The following is a 16,309-nucleotide window of genomic DNA, read 5'->3' as shown; positions in this document are numbered from 1 at the left end:
TATATTTATTTTTTAAGGAGTGGAAAAAACACTTGAAAACTAAATTAATTGAAAAACCAAAAAAAAGTTTCATCTCCAATAAAAAACACTTCAGAATTAAAAGAAAAAACAACCCCCGCAAAAATAACCCTCACCCAAGTTAATTTAGTTTCAGATTTTTCATTTCATATAGTTTTGGGTGTTTTCTATCCAAAATGGAAAAAAACCAAATCCAACAACTTTTTTTTTTGCTTTGGTGAAAAAAACCAAAAAAAATCAGTTTTGCTTCAAAAAAACTAAATTTTTAGTTTGGTTCCTGAGCCGAAAAAAATCAATTATTTACTCAGTTCTATACACATTACTGCACAATACTTGTTTTTCATTTTTAAATTTTATTTTATTTTGAATATATTGAAAAAAAAGGAAATTGAAATTAATAGTTGTATAAAGATAACAAAAAGAAAATTCTGACTCATATGATGAACTAGAAAGTGAGCCCTCTCATACATTACAGCCCAGCATACATGTAACAGAAATAAAATTATAATTTATAATACAGCATCATCTCTTTACATCAAACTCACATTTTCCCTTTGCACAGGAGGAACTAGTCTGAAATTGACACACATCCTCATTCCCAGTTAAGAAATCAGGTAGGTTAAACTCATGTTGCTCTTTATTTCTCTCTTCAAAAACCAAAAATTCTTCATATTTCCAAATTTCTGAAATGTTCCTTCAGTGCCTGAGTGTCCTCTTCTTCCCTCTTCTGCTGGCTCTGACACATTGAAATCAATCTTTGAAAAAGCTAAACTGAGACGCTTATCTTCCAACATCCTGCACCTCTCATGGCCTGTACACGTCTACAGGAAAATGAGAAGGAAACATGGAAAACATATTAGCCACCCGCAGATCTCATACCATTGATCCCCAGGGAATTTTACCCTATCCCAAACAAAACAAGCCGTTGATTTAAGTGAAGGTTGCTGAGAGAGATATGATTTGTACAACCTGTATCCGGAGACAGAATGTAAATGTTACAGGCTAAATTGTGACTTGGACTGGACACTGGAATGGGGACGAGATGGACTCTCAGACCCTGCAATGGCTATCTGGACACTGGTTCCAGCCATGCAAAAATGAGAAAGAGAGAGATGGTGCCACCCACCTGCCTCACTGGGTGGAAAACTTGATGGGGCCAGGGGTGACTGGGACAGCCCCGGTAGAAAGCGGGAGGAAAGCACTCACTTCAGAGGTTCTATCTACCTCTTGGCCAGCCAGGGACAGAGGAAAGTTGACTGGTCCCTGGCTGTTGCCCTTAGTTAATTTAAGCCCTAGCCAGGGCCATGTGGAGCCTCTTTTTACTCCATATCAGCAGCCCCAGCCCCACCCCAGTAATGGTAGTTTCGGAGCTGTGTCTTGCCAGTGCTGTGGGTCTGACCAATGGCCTGTTTGGGGGTCAGGAAGGAATTTTTCTTCCCATCAGGCCAAATTAGCAGAGGCCTGGTGGGATTGTTGCCTTCCTCTCAGCACCGGGGAGGCACCGTTAGGTTAATTAGGAATGGGATTTAGTAATTTGTGCTAGTATTTGTCAGGAATATTAGTTCATTGCATCTTGAAGCCAGTTTCCAGTGGGGTTAACAGGCTACAAGGGAAGGGTCCTAGAAGTAAAAGACCTGGGGATTTGCTGAGGGGCCTTGGGTTCATGAGAGAGGATTATTTGGCCTTTGTGGGCTGAGGTCCCCATTCTAGGACCCTCTGTCCCCCTCACCAGAGTGGTGGTGGTATGACTCAGAGGAGAAACCTGAATCTTAGAGATCGGCTGGGGAGAGTCTACCCTGAGTTATGGTAGGAGCCTGTAACCATTACACTGTAACCCCTTAAAATGCCTGGTGGGTGAGAGTATGGACAACATGGCAAATAACACAGTTTTAATAAAGTTGCAGCCTGCCATGCAAAATCCATACCCATGTCTGTCCTTATTCACCCCCTGTGCACATCAAATCAGTCACCTATGCAATCAATTCTGGTCTAGGAACCAAACCCGAGTTTTTGGTCCTAGGACCAATCCTATTCAATTTATTCATAAATGATCTGGAGAAAGGGGTAAACAGTGAGGTGGCAAAGTTTGCAGATGATACTAAACTACTCAAGATAGTTAAGACCAAAGCAGATTGTGAAGAACTTCAAAAAGATCTCACAAAACTAAGTGATTGGGCAACAAAATGGCAAATGAAATTTAATGTGGATAAATGTAAAGTAATGCACATTGGAAAAAATAACCCCAACTATACATACAACATGATGGGGGCTAATTTAGCTACAACGAGTCAGGAAAAAGATCTTGGAGTTATCGTGGATAGTTCTCTGAAGATGTCCACGCAGTGTGCAGAGGCGGTCAAAAAAGCAAACAGGATGTTAGGAATCATTAAAAAGGGGATAGAGAATAAGACTGAGAATATATTATTGCCCTTATATAAATCCATGGTACGCCCACATCTCGAATACTGTGTACAGATGTGGTCTCCTCACCTCAAAAAAGATATTCTAGCACTAGAAAAGGTTCAGAAAAGAGCAACTAAAATGATTAGGGGTTTAGAGAGGGTCCCATATGAGGAAAGATTAAAGAGGCTAGGACTCTTCAGTTTGGAAAAGAGAAGACTAAGGGGGGACATGATAGAGGTATATAAAATCATGAGTGATGTTGAGAAAGTGGATAAGGAAAAGTTATTTACTTATTCCCATAATACAAGAACTAGGGGTCACCAAATGAAATTAATAGGCAGCAGGTTTAAAACAAATAAAAGGAAGTTCTTCTTCACGCAGCGCACAGTCAACTTGTGGAACTCCTTACCTGAGGAGGTTGTGAAGGCTAGGACTATAACAAGGTTTAAAAGGGGACTGGATAAATTCATGGTGGCTAAGTCCATAAATGGCTATTAGCCAGGATGGGTAAGAATGGTGTCCCTAGCCTCTGTTCGTCAGAGGATGGAGATGGATGGCAGGAGAGAGATCACTTGATCGTTGCCTTTTAGGTTCACTCCCTCAGGGGCACCTGGCATTGGCCACTGTCGGTAGACAGATACTGGGCTAGATGGACCTTTGATCTGACCCGGTTCGGCCTTTCTTATGTTCTTATGTTCTTATGTTCTTTTGCAAATTTTAGTGTGGCAACTGGTTTATAATTATTTGGAGGTGAATGTAAAATTGGTGCATGGTGCAGTCCCTGAAGAATGAAATTCCCTCTGTGCATAAGAAACACAGAAGCAATGCAATTTCCTTTACAAACCCACTATCTATTAATCTGTCTATCTATCTTCAACCTTCCCCCACAGAGCCACCAGCTGATATAGATAGATATAGATATAGATTAAATCTCAGGAACAACTTCCTAACGGTAAAAACAGTAGGACAATGGAACAGGCTGCCTAGGGAAGTTGTGGCATCTCCTTCACTGGAGGTTTTCAAAATGAGGCTGAGTAGCCATCTGTCTTGGATGATTTAGACACAACAAATCCTGCATCTTGGCAGGGGTTAGATTAGGTGACCCCTGCAGTCCCTTCTGACCCCATGGTTCTATGATTGTCTGAGATTACAGGCCTGGTTCTGCCACTCTTAGTCACTTTGAAAAGTACCTTGCTCTACTAGTCAGTGATGCGCATAGCACACGAGTGCTCCCCATAAGTAAAAGGGCAGAATCTAGCCCTGTTTCAGTGCATTGGCCCGTTCCAAGTGTGAACTCTCTGTTGAGACTACGAACGGTCATGCCAAATGTGGAGGTGGGACTCCTGATTTATTGCTAAATCTTGGGCAGGTATTTATAGAACATTGGGCCTAAATTTTCAGAAGTGACTAGTGATTTTAGAAGCACATATTAAGACACCTTAAAAGGGCCTGATTTTGTGACAATCAGATTTTTCTAAGATGCTTCACTGTAGGTGCCCAAAATCATGATCCACTTTTAAAAAATTAGTCTTAACTTGTTAGACAATTTTTTTCTCTTTACAAATTGGCTAAACAGATTGTGATTATCTCAAATTTATTAATAACTAAACAATTTCAACAACATTTTCTTGGTGCGTAGCCCATTTACATTACGTTAATTGCATTTGATAATATACATTTAACAGGTTATTTTAATCTCTTCAGTGGTTGGTTGAGGGTAACAGTCAGGTTTGCAGTGTGAACACTCATGGCTGAATTAAAAATTCTCTCTCTCTGACTCTTGATCTAACATTTACTTCTGATTTTCTGACTCTATGACCGTACTGAAGCAAACTGATCAATGGAGTGGTGCAAGAAACAAACGTATGATGGATGAAAACGCCATCAAGGAAAATCCAGAGTTTCTTTCTGAGCAAATATTTGGGGAAAAAACCTCCACCATTTTCAGATATTTGCTCAGTTCTTATTTTGCCACTTACCCACCCCTAAAAAAGGCGTGGGAATCCCAGCCAGTTTGACAAAGGCAAGAGAACAAACTTTATGATATTAGAGTAATTACAGATTCATATCTGTGATCTCGAGGCTGGTTTTTGTATTATGAAATTCCAGGGTATCCATAATTAAACTTAATCTGAAATTGCAACACATTTAGTGGTAACGGGCCTGACCCATAAGAACATAAGAATGGCTGTACCGGGTCAGACCAAAGGTCCATCTAGCCCAGTATCCTGTCTACCGACAGTGGTCAATGCCGGGTGCCCTAAAGGGAGTGAACCTAAAAGGCAATGATCAAGTGATCTCTCTCCTGCCATCCATCTCCATCCTCTGACGAACAGAGGCTAGGGACACCATTTTTACCCATCCTGGCTAATAGCCATTTATCGACTTAACCACCATGAATTTATCTAGTTCTCTTTTAAACGCTGTTATAGTCCTCGCCTTCACAACCTCCTCAGGTAAGGAGTTCCACAAGTTGACTGTGCGCTGCGTGAAGAAGAAGAACATCCTTTTCTTTGTTTTAAACCTGCTGCCTAATAATTTCATTTGGTGACCCCTAGTTCTTGTATTATGGGAATAAGTAAATAACTTTTCCTTATCCACTTTCTCCACATCACTCATGATTTTATATATCTCTATCATATTCCCCCATAGTCTCCTCTTTTCCAAGCTGAAGAGACCTAGCCTATTTAATCTTTCCTCATATGGGACCCTCTCCAAACCCTTAATCATTTTAGTTGCCCTTTTCTGAACCTTTTCTAGTGCTAGAATATCTTTTTTGAGGTGAGGAGACCACATCTGTATGCAGTGTTCGAGATGTGGGCGTACCATGGATTTATATGAAGGTAATAATATAGTCTCAGTCTTATTCTCTATACCATTTTTAACAATTCCTAACATTCAGTTTGCTTTTTTGACCGCCTCTGCACACTGCGTGGACATCTTTAGATTTACATTTATCCACATTCAATTTCATTTGCCATTTTGTTGCCCAATCATTTAGTTTTGTGAGATCTTTTTCAAGTTCTTCACAGTCTGCTTTGGTCTTAACTATCTTGAGCAGTTTCGTGTCACCTGCAAACTTTGCCACCTCACTGTTTACCCCTTTCTCCAGATCATTTATGAATAAATTGAATAGGATTGGTCCTAGGACTGACCCTTGGGGAACACCACTAATTACCCCTCTCCATTCTGAGAATTTACCATTCATTCCTATCCTTTGTTCCCCGTCTTTTAACCAGTTCTCAATCCATAAAAGGACCTTCCCTTTTATCCCATGACAACTTAATTTACATAACAGCCTTTGGTGAGGGACCTTGTCAAAGGCTTTCTGGAAATCTAAGTACACTGCATCCACTGGATCCCCCTTGTCCACATGTTTGTTGACCCCTTCAAAGAACTCTAATAGATTAGTAAGACACGATTTCTCTTTACAGAAACCATGTTGACTATTGCTCAACAGTTTATGTTTTTCTACGTGTCTGACAATTTTATTCTTAACTATTGTTTCGACTAATTTGCCCGGTACCGACGTTAGATTTACCAGTCTGTAATTGCCGGCATCACCTTTAGAGCCCTTTTTAAATATTGGCACATTACATTAGCTAACTTCCAGTCATTGGGTACAGAAGCCGATTTAAAGGATAGGTTACAAACCTTAGTTAAAAAGTTCTGCAACTTCACATTTGAGTTCTTTCAGAACTCTTGCGTGAGTGCCATCTGGTCCCGGTGACTTGTTAACGTTGAGTTTATCAATTAATTCCAAAACCTCCTCTAGTGACACTTCAATCTGTGACAGTTCCTCAGATTTGTCACCTATAAAAGCCGGCTCAGGTTAGGGAATCTCCCTAACATCCTCAGCTGTGAAGTCTGAAGCAAAGAATCCATTTAGTTTCTCCGCAATGACTTTATCGTCTTGAAGCGCTCCTTTTGTATCTCGATCATCAAGGGGCCCCACTGGTTGTTTAGCAGGCTTCCTGCTTCTGATGTACTTAAAAACCATTTTATTACCTTTGAAGTTTTTGGCTAGCCGTTCTTCAAACTCCTCTTTGGCTTTTCTTATTACACTCTTGCACTTACTTTGGCAGTCTTTATGCTCCTTTCTATTTGCCTCGCTGGGATTTGACTTCCAATTTTTAAAGGAAGTCTTTTTATCTCTCACTGCTTCTTTTACAGGGTTGTTAAGCCACGGTGGCTCCTTTTTAGTTCTTTTACTGTGTTTCTTAATTTGGGGTATACATTGATGTTGGGCCTCTATTACGGTGTCTTTAAAAAGCGCCCATGCAGCTTGCAGGGATTTCACTTTACTCACTGTACCTTTTAATTTTATTTAACTAACCCCCTCATTTTTGCATAGTTCCCCCTTATGAAATTAAATGCCACAGTGCCATCTCAACTGCTGTTGAGATGTTCTTCCCACCACAGGGATGTTGAATGCTATTGTATTATGGTCACTATTTCCAAGCGGTCCTGCTATAGTTACCTCTTGGACCAGCTCCTGAGCTCCACTCAGGATTAAATCTAGTGTTGCCTCTCCCCTTGTGGGTTCCCGTACCAGCTGCTCCATGAAGCAGTCATTAAAAGTATTGAGAAATTTTATCTCTGCATTTCGTCCTGAAGTAAAATGTCCCCAGTCAATATGGGGATAATTGAAATCCCCCACTATTAATAAGTTCTTAATTTTGATAGCCTCTCTAATTTCCCTTAGCATTTCATCATCACTATCATTGTCCTGGTCAGGTGGTCGATAATAGATCCCTAATGTTATACCCCATGCCAGAAGCTGTGTGGTTATTATTTGTAAATCATTCTACATTTGTAAGTTCAACTTACCCCAAGGATGCTGTGTTTGCTCCTCCGTCACCTGGAGAACTCTCTTGAGAAACTTCCTCGTTAGCAGCCCCTGTTTGCAAAAAAAAAAAAAAAACAAGCTCAAATGCTGAGTTCGTGGAGCATGTACATAAGTTATACTAACAACAAACCCACAGTAACCGTCTCCAGTTTGTGAGGGACCCCATGGAGCCAGTCTCTAAGAAACAGATAGATGCATGGAGCTTATGTCCATTAATGACTATTAGCCAGGATGGGTAAGAATGGAGTCCCTAGCCTCTGTCAAAGGGTGGAGATGGATGGCAGGAGAGAGATCACTTGATCATTATGGTTGTAAATTCAATCCTTGAGGGGGCCATTTGGGGATTGGTCCTGCTTTGAGCAGGGGGTTGGACTAGATGATCTCTTGAGGTCCCTTCCAACCCTAATATTCTATGAGTCTATTACCTGTTAGATTCACTCCCTCTGGGACACTTGGCATTGGCCATTGTCAATAGACAGGATACTGGGCTGGATGGACCTTTGGTTTGACCCAGTATGTTCTGAGCTAAATGAACCCAAAGTTATGGAGACAGATATGAGTCAAGGAAGCCAGCAGAGTATCAGAAACCTGAAAAAAATCTCTGACTGGATGAGCTCAGGCGTTTGGTCACAAGCTGAGGTGGTTCAAAAGTTTTGGATTTTTTTTAAGCAGAATTTTTTTATTGTTTCTTTAAACAATCAAACAAAGCAAGCAACAAACATTTCTGAAATCCCAAACCATGTTCAGGTTTTGGCAGACTAATTTCAGCTTTTCATTAAAAAAACCACAACAAAAAGCAGACATTGTCCGTGATTTTTTTCTGCTTTTTAAAAAACCCTAGTTTTCGAACCAAAAAAAGTTTTGATGGAAAATATTTGTCCAACCCTTTTAATGAGCTTTAGTGCCTTTTAGCACTAGCTGATGCTGAGAACCAGTGATACCTTGTCAAGAAGTTTTCTCAAAACTGGGTTTGTGCCAAGATGTGGAAGGTTTATTTTTCCCAGGGCCGCCCGTGGGAGTGGGAGGAGCAAGTGGAGCAATTTGCCCCGGGCCCTGCAGGTGCCCCCATGAGAATATAGTATTGCCATTTTTTTTATGGAAGGGGCTCCCGAAATTGCTTTGCCCCAGGACCCCTGAATCCTCTGGGTGGCCCTGCCTGCGCCAACCGAACTATAACCGGTATTTCAATGAAGATCAGAAATGCCAATATATAGAGCTTTCCGGTTGGTGAAGTGCTGGAAAAAACAGCTGTTACTGTATTTTGGATTACAAATACTTACACTGTAAAAATGGTAAAAGAAATAGTATTTTGCAATTCACCTCATATAAGTACTGCAGTGCAATCTCTTTATAGTGAAAGTGCAATTGACAAATGTAGAATTTTTTTAAACCCAGGCGTGCTGATTAGCCTGCCTTGATTGGCTGCAGGTGTTGTTACATAATTGCACTCAAAAAAACCCCAACCAATGGAAAACTTAGAGCCTACACATCCTCTCAGTCTTACTTCTTGTTCAGCCAATTTCTCAGACAAACCAGTTTGTTTACAATTACGGGAGATAATGCTGCCTGCTTCTTATATGCAGTGTCACCCGAAAGTGAGAAGAGGAGTTTGTATGGCACTTTTGTAGGTGGCAATGCAAGGTATTTATGTGCCAGATATGCTAAATATTCACATGCTCCTTCATGCTTTGGCCACCATTCCAGACGACATACTAACATATTCATGATGCTAGTTAAAAAAGCAAGGTGTTAATGTAATTTGTGACTGAAATTCTTAGGGGAGAATTGTGTATCTCCTGCTATGTATTTTACCTGCATTCTGCCATATCTTTTGTGTTACAGTAGTCTCGGATGATGACTCAGCAAATGTTGCTCATTTTAAGAACACCTTCACTGCAGATTTGACAAAATACAAAGAAGGTACCTGCGACACTCTGTACCTCGGGGGAGCACCCCCATGTTCATCCTTATAAAAGGACGGTGTGGTTTCCAATGTAAAGTTTCTCATGTTGGGTGTCTTCGGAAGGCTCATGATGCACCAAGGATTGTTCTTATAGTGATAGGCAATAATATAGTCTCAGTCTTATTCTCTATCCCCTTTTTAATGATTCCTAACATCCTGTTTGCTTTTTTCACCGCCTCTGCACACTGCGTGGCCATCTTCAGAGAAAAGACGGTTACTCACCGTTGTAACTGTTGTTCTTCGAGATGTGTTGCTCATATCCATTCCAGTTAGGTGTGCGCGCGCCGCGTGCACGATCGTCGGAAGATTTTTACCGTAGCAACACTCGGTGGGTCGGCTGGGCGCCCCCTGGAGTGGCGCCGCTATAGTGCTAGATATATACCCCTGCCGACCCGTCTACCCCTCAGTTCCTTCTTGCCGGCTACTTCGACAGTGGGGAAGGAGGGCGGGTCTGAAATGGATATGAGCAACACATCTCGAAGAACAACAGTTACAACGGTGAGTAACCATCTTTTCTTCTTCGAGTGATTGCTCATATGCATTTCAGTTAGGTGAATCCCCAAGCCTTACCTAGGCGGTGGGGTCGGAGTGAGACGTGGCAGAATGCAAGACTGCTGAGCCAAAGGCGGCATCGTCTCTGGATTGTTGCACCAACGCGTAGTGGGAAGCAAAGGTGTGAACGGAAGACCAGGTAGCCGCTCGACAGATGTCCTGAACGGGGACATGGGCCAGGAAGGCGGCAGAAGAGGCATGTGCTCTTGTAGAGTGAGCGGTGAGATGGCTAGCTGGAACCTGAGCAAGCTCATAGCATGTCCTGATACATGACGTCACCCAGGACGAAATTTGCTGAGAAGAGACTGGCTTGCCCTTCATGCGATCTGCTACCGCTACAAAGAGCTGGGGCGAACGCCGGAAGGGTTTCGTTCGCTCTATATAGAAAGCGAGGGCCCTACGCACGTCGAGGCTATGAAGCTGTTGTTCCCGACGTGATGCGTGCGGCTTCGGGAAGAAAACCGGGAGGAAGATGTCCTGGTTTACATGAAAGGCCAACACCACTTTAGGAAGGGAAGGCGGGGTGTGGCCGAAGCTGCACTTTGTCCTTATGGAAGATGGTATATGGCGGGTCAGCCGTTAGGGCATGAAGCTCAGACACTCGTCTTGCTGAAGTAATAGCGACGAGGAAGGCCGTTTTCCAGGACAAATAGAGAAGGGAACACGTGGCCAAGGGCTCAAAGGGGGCTCCCATAAGCTTGGCTAAGACCAAGTTCAAATCCCAGGTAGGTGTTGGGCGCCGTACCTGTGGGTACAATCGTTCTAGCCCCTTAAGGAAGCGGGAAACCATCAGAGTAGAGAAGATGGATCGTTCCCCTATGCTGGGCCTAAAGGCGGAAATGGCCAACAGGTGCACCTTCAAGGAGGAGACCGCGAGGCCTTGCTCCTTGAGGGACCAGAGATAGTCCAAGATCTTGGGAATAGGCACCAGGAAAGGGTTCAGATCTTTCTGATTGCACCAGTGTGCGAAACGCTTCCACTTGGCAAGGTAAGTTGACCGAGTGGAGGGTTTCCTGCTTTCCAGCAGCACCTGCTGCACTGCAGCGGAACAGTCCCGCTCTGCTCGGGTCAGCCACGCAGGAGCCAAGCTGTAAGGTGGAGGGACTGCAGGTCCGGGTGGCAAAGCCTGCCGAAGTCCTGTGTTATGAGGTCCGGCCATAACGGGAGGGGAATGGGATCCTGCACTGAGAGGTCGAACAGCAGTGTGTACCAGTGCTGTCTCGGCCACGCCGGAGCAATGAGAATGAGGCGGGCCCTGTCCCTCTGGAGCTTGAGCAGCACCCGGTGTATGAGGGGGAACGGAGGGAAGGCATACAGCAGGTGATTCGTCCATGGCAGGAGAAACGCGTCCGATAGGGAGCCCTGGGAGCGTCCCTGGTAAGAGCAGAACTGGTGGCATTTCCTGTTCTCTCTGGAGGCAAATAGGTCTGTAATCGATCGCGCCGGGGCTCGACCCTCCTCAGGGCAGGAGGGGAGCCACACCGACTCACTCCACGTCTTCTGTTGAACTGGCTGAACAATAGTAAACAGTGTTTAGGAAGCTCAGGCCCTCTGGTGCAGGGCCTGAGCGGCAATACAGTACAATGGAGCTCAGGCCCTTTGGAGCAGGGCTGAGCAGCGACAAACAGTACAATAAGCTTAGGCCCTTTGGAGCAGGGGCTGAGCGGCAATAAAGTACAATGGGCTCAGGCCCTTTGTTACAGGGGCTGAGCAGCAAACAGTACAAGGGAGCTCAGGCCCTTTGGAGCAGGGGCTGAGCAGCAAACAAACAGTAGGTGTATAGGCCCAGGTCCTTACACCTGAGTGTTGGGTGAGGGGGAAAACTGCCACCCGTGAGTGGGGTGGCAGGGGGGACACAGGCCCGCCCACTCCACTCTGTCCCAGCCCGGGGCCCTAGCAGCGGCTATCACTGCCGCTGGTCAGTGGGGTCCTGACCGCAACACACTGACATCGGGACCTCTGCGTCTGCAGCCTGACAGGGGTCGGCTACCCCCGGGCTACTTCCACTTTCCCCCTCAGGGCCTACCTCGTCCGTGGCACCAGCTCCAGGCCAGTCAACCAGCATAAGCTCCTCAAGACCAGGGCTTGGTGGCAGGTCTGGCAGCTCCTCGGGGAAGTCCGGCCAGGCGTGCTCAGGCGGCTCCTCCAGGTAACAGTGGGGACGGGGAAGCTCCGGCGGCTCCTCTTCGTAGTGGGCGCGGGAGAGTTCCAGCGGCTCCTCCCAGTACCAGTCACGGGGAAGCTCCGGCGGCTCCTCTTCGTAGTGGGCATGGGGAAGCTCTGGCCAGACAGGACAGCTGCCTCGGGTCCTGGAGGGTTCCCAGTCAGGAGCTCCCGCTGGCACGTCTGCTCCCGGCGGCGGCTGGGCTCTGACTGAGCTCTGGCGGCCGGCTTTTCTACTTCCTGCCCCGCCCCTTGACTTCCGGGGGGCGGGGACAGGTGGTGGTGGCTCCGCCCACTTGGGTGTCTGCAAGGGCGCTCCCTCTGCTGGGCAGGAGGGGAGCCACACCGACTCACTACAAGGTCTATTTGGGGAAAGCCCCACCTCTGGAAAACTGTGTGGATAACATCGGGACGAATCGACCACTCGTGGGAGAGGAATGACCTGCTAAGATGGTCTGCCAGCGTGTTCTGTACTCCCGGAAGAAACGATGCTACTAAATGTATGGAGTGGGCTATGCAGAAGTCCCACAGTTGCATCACTTCTGTGCAAAGCAGGGAGGAACGTGCCCCGCCCTGCTTGTTTATGTAGAACATCGCTGTCGTGTTGTCTGTGAAGACAGACACGCAGCGACCTTGGAGGTGGGAGCGAAAAGTTTGGCACGCCAAGCGAACTGCTCTCAGTTCCCTGATGTTGATATGCAGGGTCAGCTCGCGGGGTGACCAGCGGCCCTGGGTGTGTAGGCTACCGAGGTGCGCACCCCACTCCATGGCCGAGGTGTCTGTGGTCAGAGTGATGGAGGGGTGGGGAGGGTGGAATGGGACTCCGGCACACACCACCTCTGGGTCCAACCACCAGTTGAGAGAGTCGAGGGCTGACCACGGGATCGTGACCACCGTGTCTATAAAGTCCCTGTGCGGGCGGTAAACCGATGCTAGCCAAGTTTGAAAGGTGCGAAGGCGGAGCTTCACATATAGGGTCATGAAAGTGCACGCTGCCATATGGCCTAGGAGGCTGAGGCATATGCGCACCGTTGTTGTCGGGAAGGACTGGAGGCTTCAGATGATGGAAGCCATGGACTGGTACCGAGGCAGAGGGAGGCAGGCTCTGGCCAGATTGGAGTCCAGGACTGCGCCAATGAACTCTATCCTCTGCATTGGAGTCAAGATAGACTTCTCGGAGTTGATCATAAGGCCTAGCTTGTGAAAAAGACCTATGACCATGGACATTTGCTGCGCTACGATCTGCTGGGACGTTCCGCGGACCAGCCAGTCGTCGAGATACGGGTAGACATGTATCCGACGACGGTGGAGGGCCGCGGCGACCACCGCCATGCACTTGGTGAAGACCCTCGGTGCTGTGGAGAGGCCGAAGGGGAGCACCGTGAACTGGTAGTGCTGGTGGTTGACGACAAAGCGAAGGTAGCGTCAATGAGGAGGGTAAATGGCGATATGGAAGTACGCGTCCTTCATATCGAGGGCGGCAAACCAGTCTCCCGGATCCAGGGAGGGGATAATGGTCCCCAGGGTCACCATGCGGAACTTGAGCTTCACCAGAAATCTGTTGAGCTCTCGGAGGTCTAGGATTGGACGCAGACCTCCCTTCGCCTTGGGGATCAGGAAGTAGCAGGAGTAAAAACCCCTGCCCCTCATGCCTTCTGGCACTTCCTCTATGGCACCCAAACTCAACAGAGTCTCGACCTCTTGCAAGAGGACTTGCTCGTGAGAGGGGTCCCTGAAGAGGGACGGGTAGGGTGGGTGGGAGGGAGGGGGCGAAACAAACTGGAGGCAGTAACCAGATTGCACCGTGCGAAGTACCCAGCTGTCTGATGTTATCTGGGACCAAGCCGGTAGGAATTGGGAGAGACGGTTGTAAAATAACAGAGAAGGATCCGGTAACGAAACTGGTGGGCCGTCCTCGGGCGTCCCATCAAATGTTCTGCTTAGGCCCTGAAGCAGGTTTCGAGGGCGGTTGGGACTGGTTCCCCTGATTGCCCGACTGTCTGTGCCGGTTCACTCTGCCCCGGCGCCTATTGTCCGGTCGCGGCCTGGGCTGCTTGTAAGGGCGGTATGGTTGGGGCCGGAAGGACCTCCTCTGGGTCACCAGGGTGTGCATGCCCAGGGAACGGATCGTGACGTGACCATCCTTAAGGGTCTGCAGCCTTGGGTCAGTCTTCTCCGAGAAGAGACCTTGGCCGTCAAAAGGCAAGTCCTGAATTGTCTGCTGTACCTCCGGCGGGAGCGTCGAGGCCTGAAGCCACGAAATGCGCCTCATGGTTACCCCAGAGGCCAAGGTCCTGGCTCCCGAATCTGCCGAGTCCAGAGAGGCTTGGAGGGCCGACCGGGACACTTTCTTACCCTCCTCCAAAAGGGCCGTGAACTCAGGACGGGATTCCTGTGGCACAAGCTCAGTGAATTTAGACAGAGACACCAAGGTGTTAAAGGTGTATCTGCTCAGGAAAGCCAGTTGATTGGCAACCCATAACTGAAGGCCACCGGCTGAGTAGACCTTGCGGCCTAAAAGGTCCATGCGCCGCGCCTCCTTGGACTTAGGCGCCGGCGCTTGTTGGCCATGGCGTTCACGGTCATTGACCGATTGGACCACCAACGAGCATGGAGCAGGGTGAGTGTAGGAGGTACTCATAGCCCTTGGACGGGACCATGTATTTCCTTTCCACTCCCCGGGTGGTCGGAGGGATGGAAGCCGGTGACTGCCATATGGTATCCGCAGTCCGCTGAATAGTGCGGATAAACGGCAGGGTCACCTGAAGAGGCGCATCCGCCGAAATTATATTCACGACTGGGTCGTCGTATTCCGCCACCTCCTCAATCGGCAGGTTTATGTTCTGGGCCACCCGCCGCAACAAGTCCTGATGGGCCTGAAGGTCAATCAGAGGAGGGCCCGAGGCGGATGTCCCTGCAACTGCTTCATCCGAGGAGGAAGAGGATGACAGGCCGGGGACCAAAGTGCCCTGCGGAGGCTCAGAGAGCTGCTGTGGCGCTTCATCAACAGGAGGAGGCTCAGCCTCCGCGGACATCAGTAGCACCTCTTCCTCAGCAGTGAGAGGAGGCCTGCTGACCATGGCCTCAGGCGCTCGGTGGTCGGAGGGCCTGGAGCGCTGAGTGGCAAAGGGGGCTCCTTGTGCCTCGTGGTATGCCCACGGAGTCCAGAAGGCCCATTGAGGAGGAGTTGGTCCTGACCTTGAGGCTCGGTGCGCTGGTCAGCTGCACTGTCGGCCTGGGAGGAGACGGATGGCTGTCTCGAAGGCCAAGGCGGTGCCGAGAGACTGTGTGACTGTCCTCGGCTTGAAAGACTTGCAAATGCGGCACATATCTGGAAGGTGAGACTCTCCTAAGCACCGCAGGCAAGAATCGTGAGGGTCTCCAACCGGCATCGGCTTCTGGCAGGCCGAGCACGGCTTAAATCCCGGTGCCTTAGGCATGGGCCCGCACCGAGTTGGGGGAAAAAGAAGGGACTAGCCCCCCAATTTCCCTGAGTAACTATATACTAACTACAACTAAACTATTAACTAAATCTAACTATACTAATCGAACTATATACATCAACAATGTAGAGAAAACCAGTGAGAAGCTAGGGCTGTGGAGGTCAGCAGTGCCGCACTCCACCGTTCCAACGACCGTCACGGGCGGTAAGAAGGAACTGAGGGGCGGACGGGTCGGCAGGGGTTTATATCTAGCGCTATAGCGGCGCCACTCCAGGGGGTGCCTAGCTGACCCACCGAGTGTTGCTAGGGTAAAAATCCGACGAGCGTGCACGCGGCGCGCGCACACCTAACTGGAATGCATATGAGCAATCACTCGAAGAAGAACCCAAAGTTATGGAGACAGATATGAGTCAAGGAAGCCAGCAGAGTATCAGAAACCTGAAAAAAATCTCTGACTGGATGAGTTCAGGCGTTTGGTCACAAGCTGAGGTGGTTCAAAAGTTTTGGATTTTTTTTAAGCAGAATTTTTTTATTGTTTCTTTTAAACAATCAAACAAAGCAAGCAACAAACATTTCTGAAACCCCAAACCATGTTCAGGTTTTGGCAGACTAATTTCAGCTTTTCATTAAAAAAACCACAACAAATTTTGAAGGAAAGCAGACATTGTCCGTGATTTTTTTCTGCTTTTTAAAAAACCCTAGTTTTCAAACCAAAAAAAGTTTTGATGGAAAATATTTGTCCAACCCTTTTAATGAGCTTTAGTGCCTTTTAGCACTAGCTGCTGCTGAGAACCAGTGATACCTTGTCAAGAAGTTTTCTCAAAACTGGGTTTGTGCCAAGATGTGGAAGGTTTATTTTTCCCAGGGCCGCCCGTGGGGGTGGGAGGAGCAAGTGGAGCAATTTGCCCCGGGCAATGC

General features: G+C 47.4%; 1 protein-coding gene across 1 annotated transcript in view; it reads right to left on the bottom strand.

Moving 5' to 3' along the window:
- Positions 1 to 354: 354 nt before the first annotated feature.
- The window catches only part of LOC123350254 (deleted in malignant brain tumors 1 protein-like), a 72,784-nt gene continuing 56,829 nt past the window's right edge, over positions 355 to 16,309 (bottom strand). The window contains exons 11-12 of the mRNA XM_044988744.1: positions 7,252 to 7,321; positions 355 to 839 (exon numbers count right to left, since the gene is read on the bottom strand). Of these exons, the coding sequence (XP_044844679.1) occupies positions 785 to 839; positions 7,252 to 7,321 (125 nt within the window). The 3' untranslated portion in view covers positions 355 to 784. The remainder of the gene's footprint in view (positions 840 to 7,251; positions 7,322 to 16,309) is intronic.

This window comes from Mauremys mutica, chromosome 15 (assembly GCF_020497125.1).
Source record: "Mauremys mutica isolate MM-2020 ecotype Southern chromosome 15, ASM2049712v1, whole genome shotgun sequence".
NCBI classification, from domain to species: Eukaryota; Metazoa; Chordata; order Testudines; family Geoemydidae; genus Mauremys; species Mauremys mutica.
Note: the sequence above shows the minus strand (reverse complement) of the source record. Positions and strands in the feature narration are given on the sequence as shown.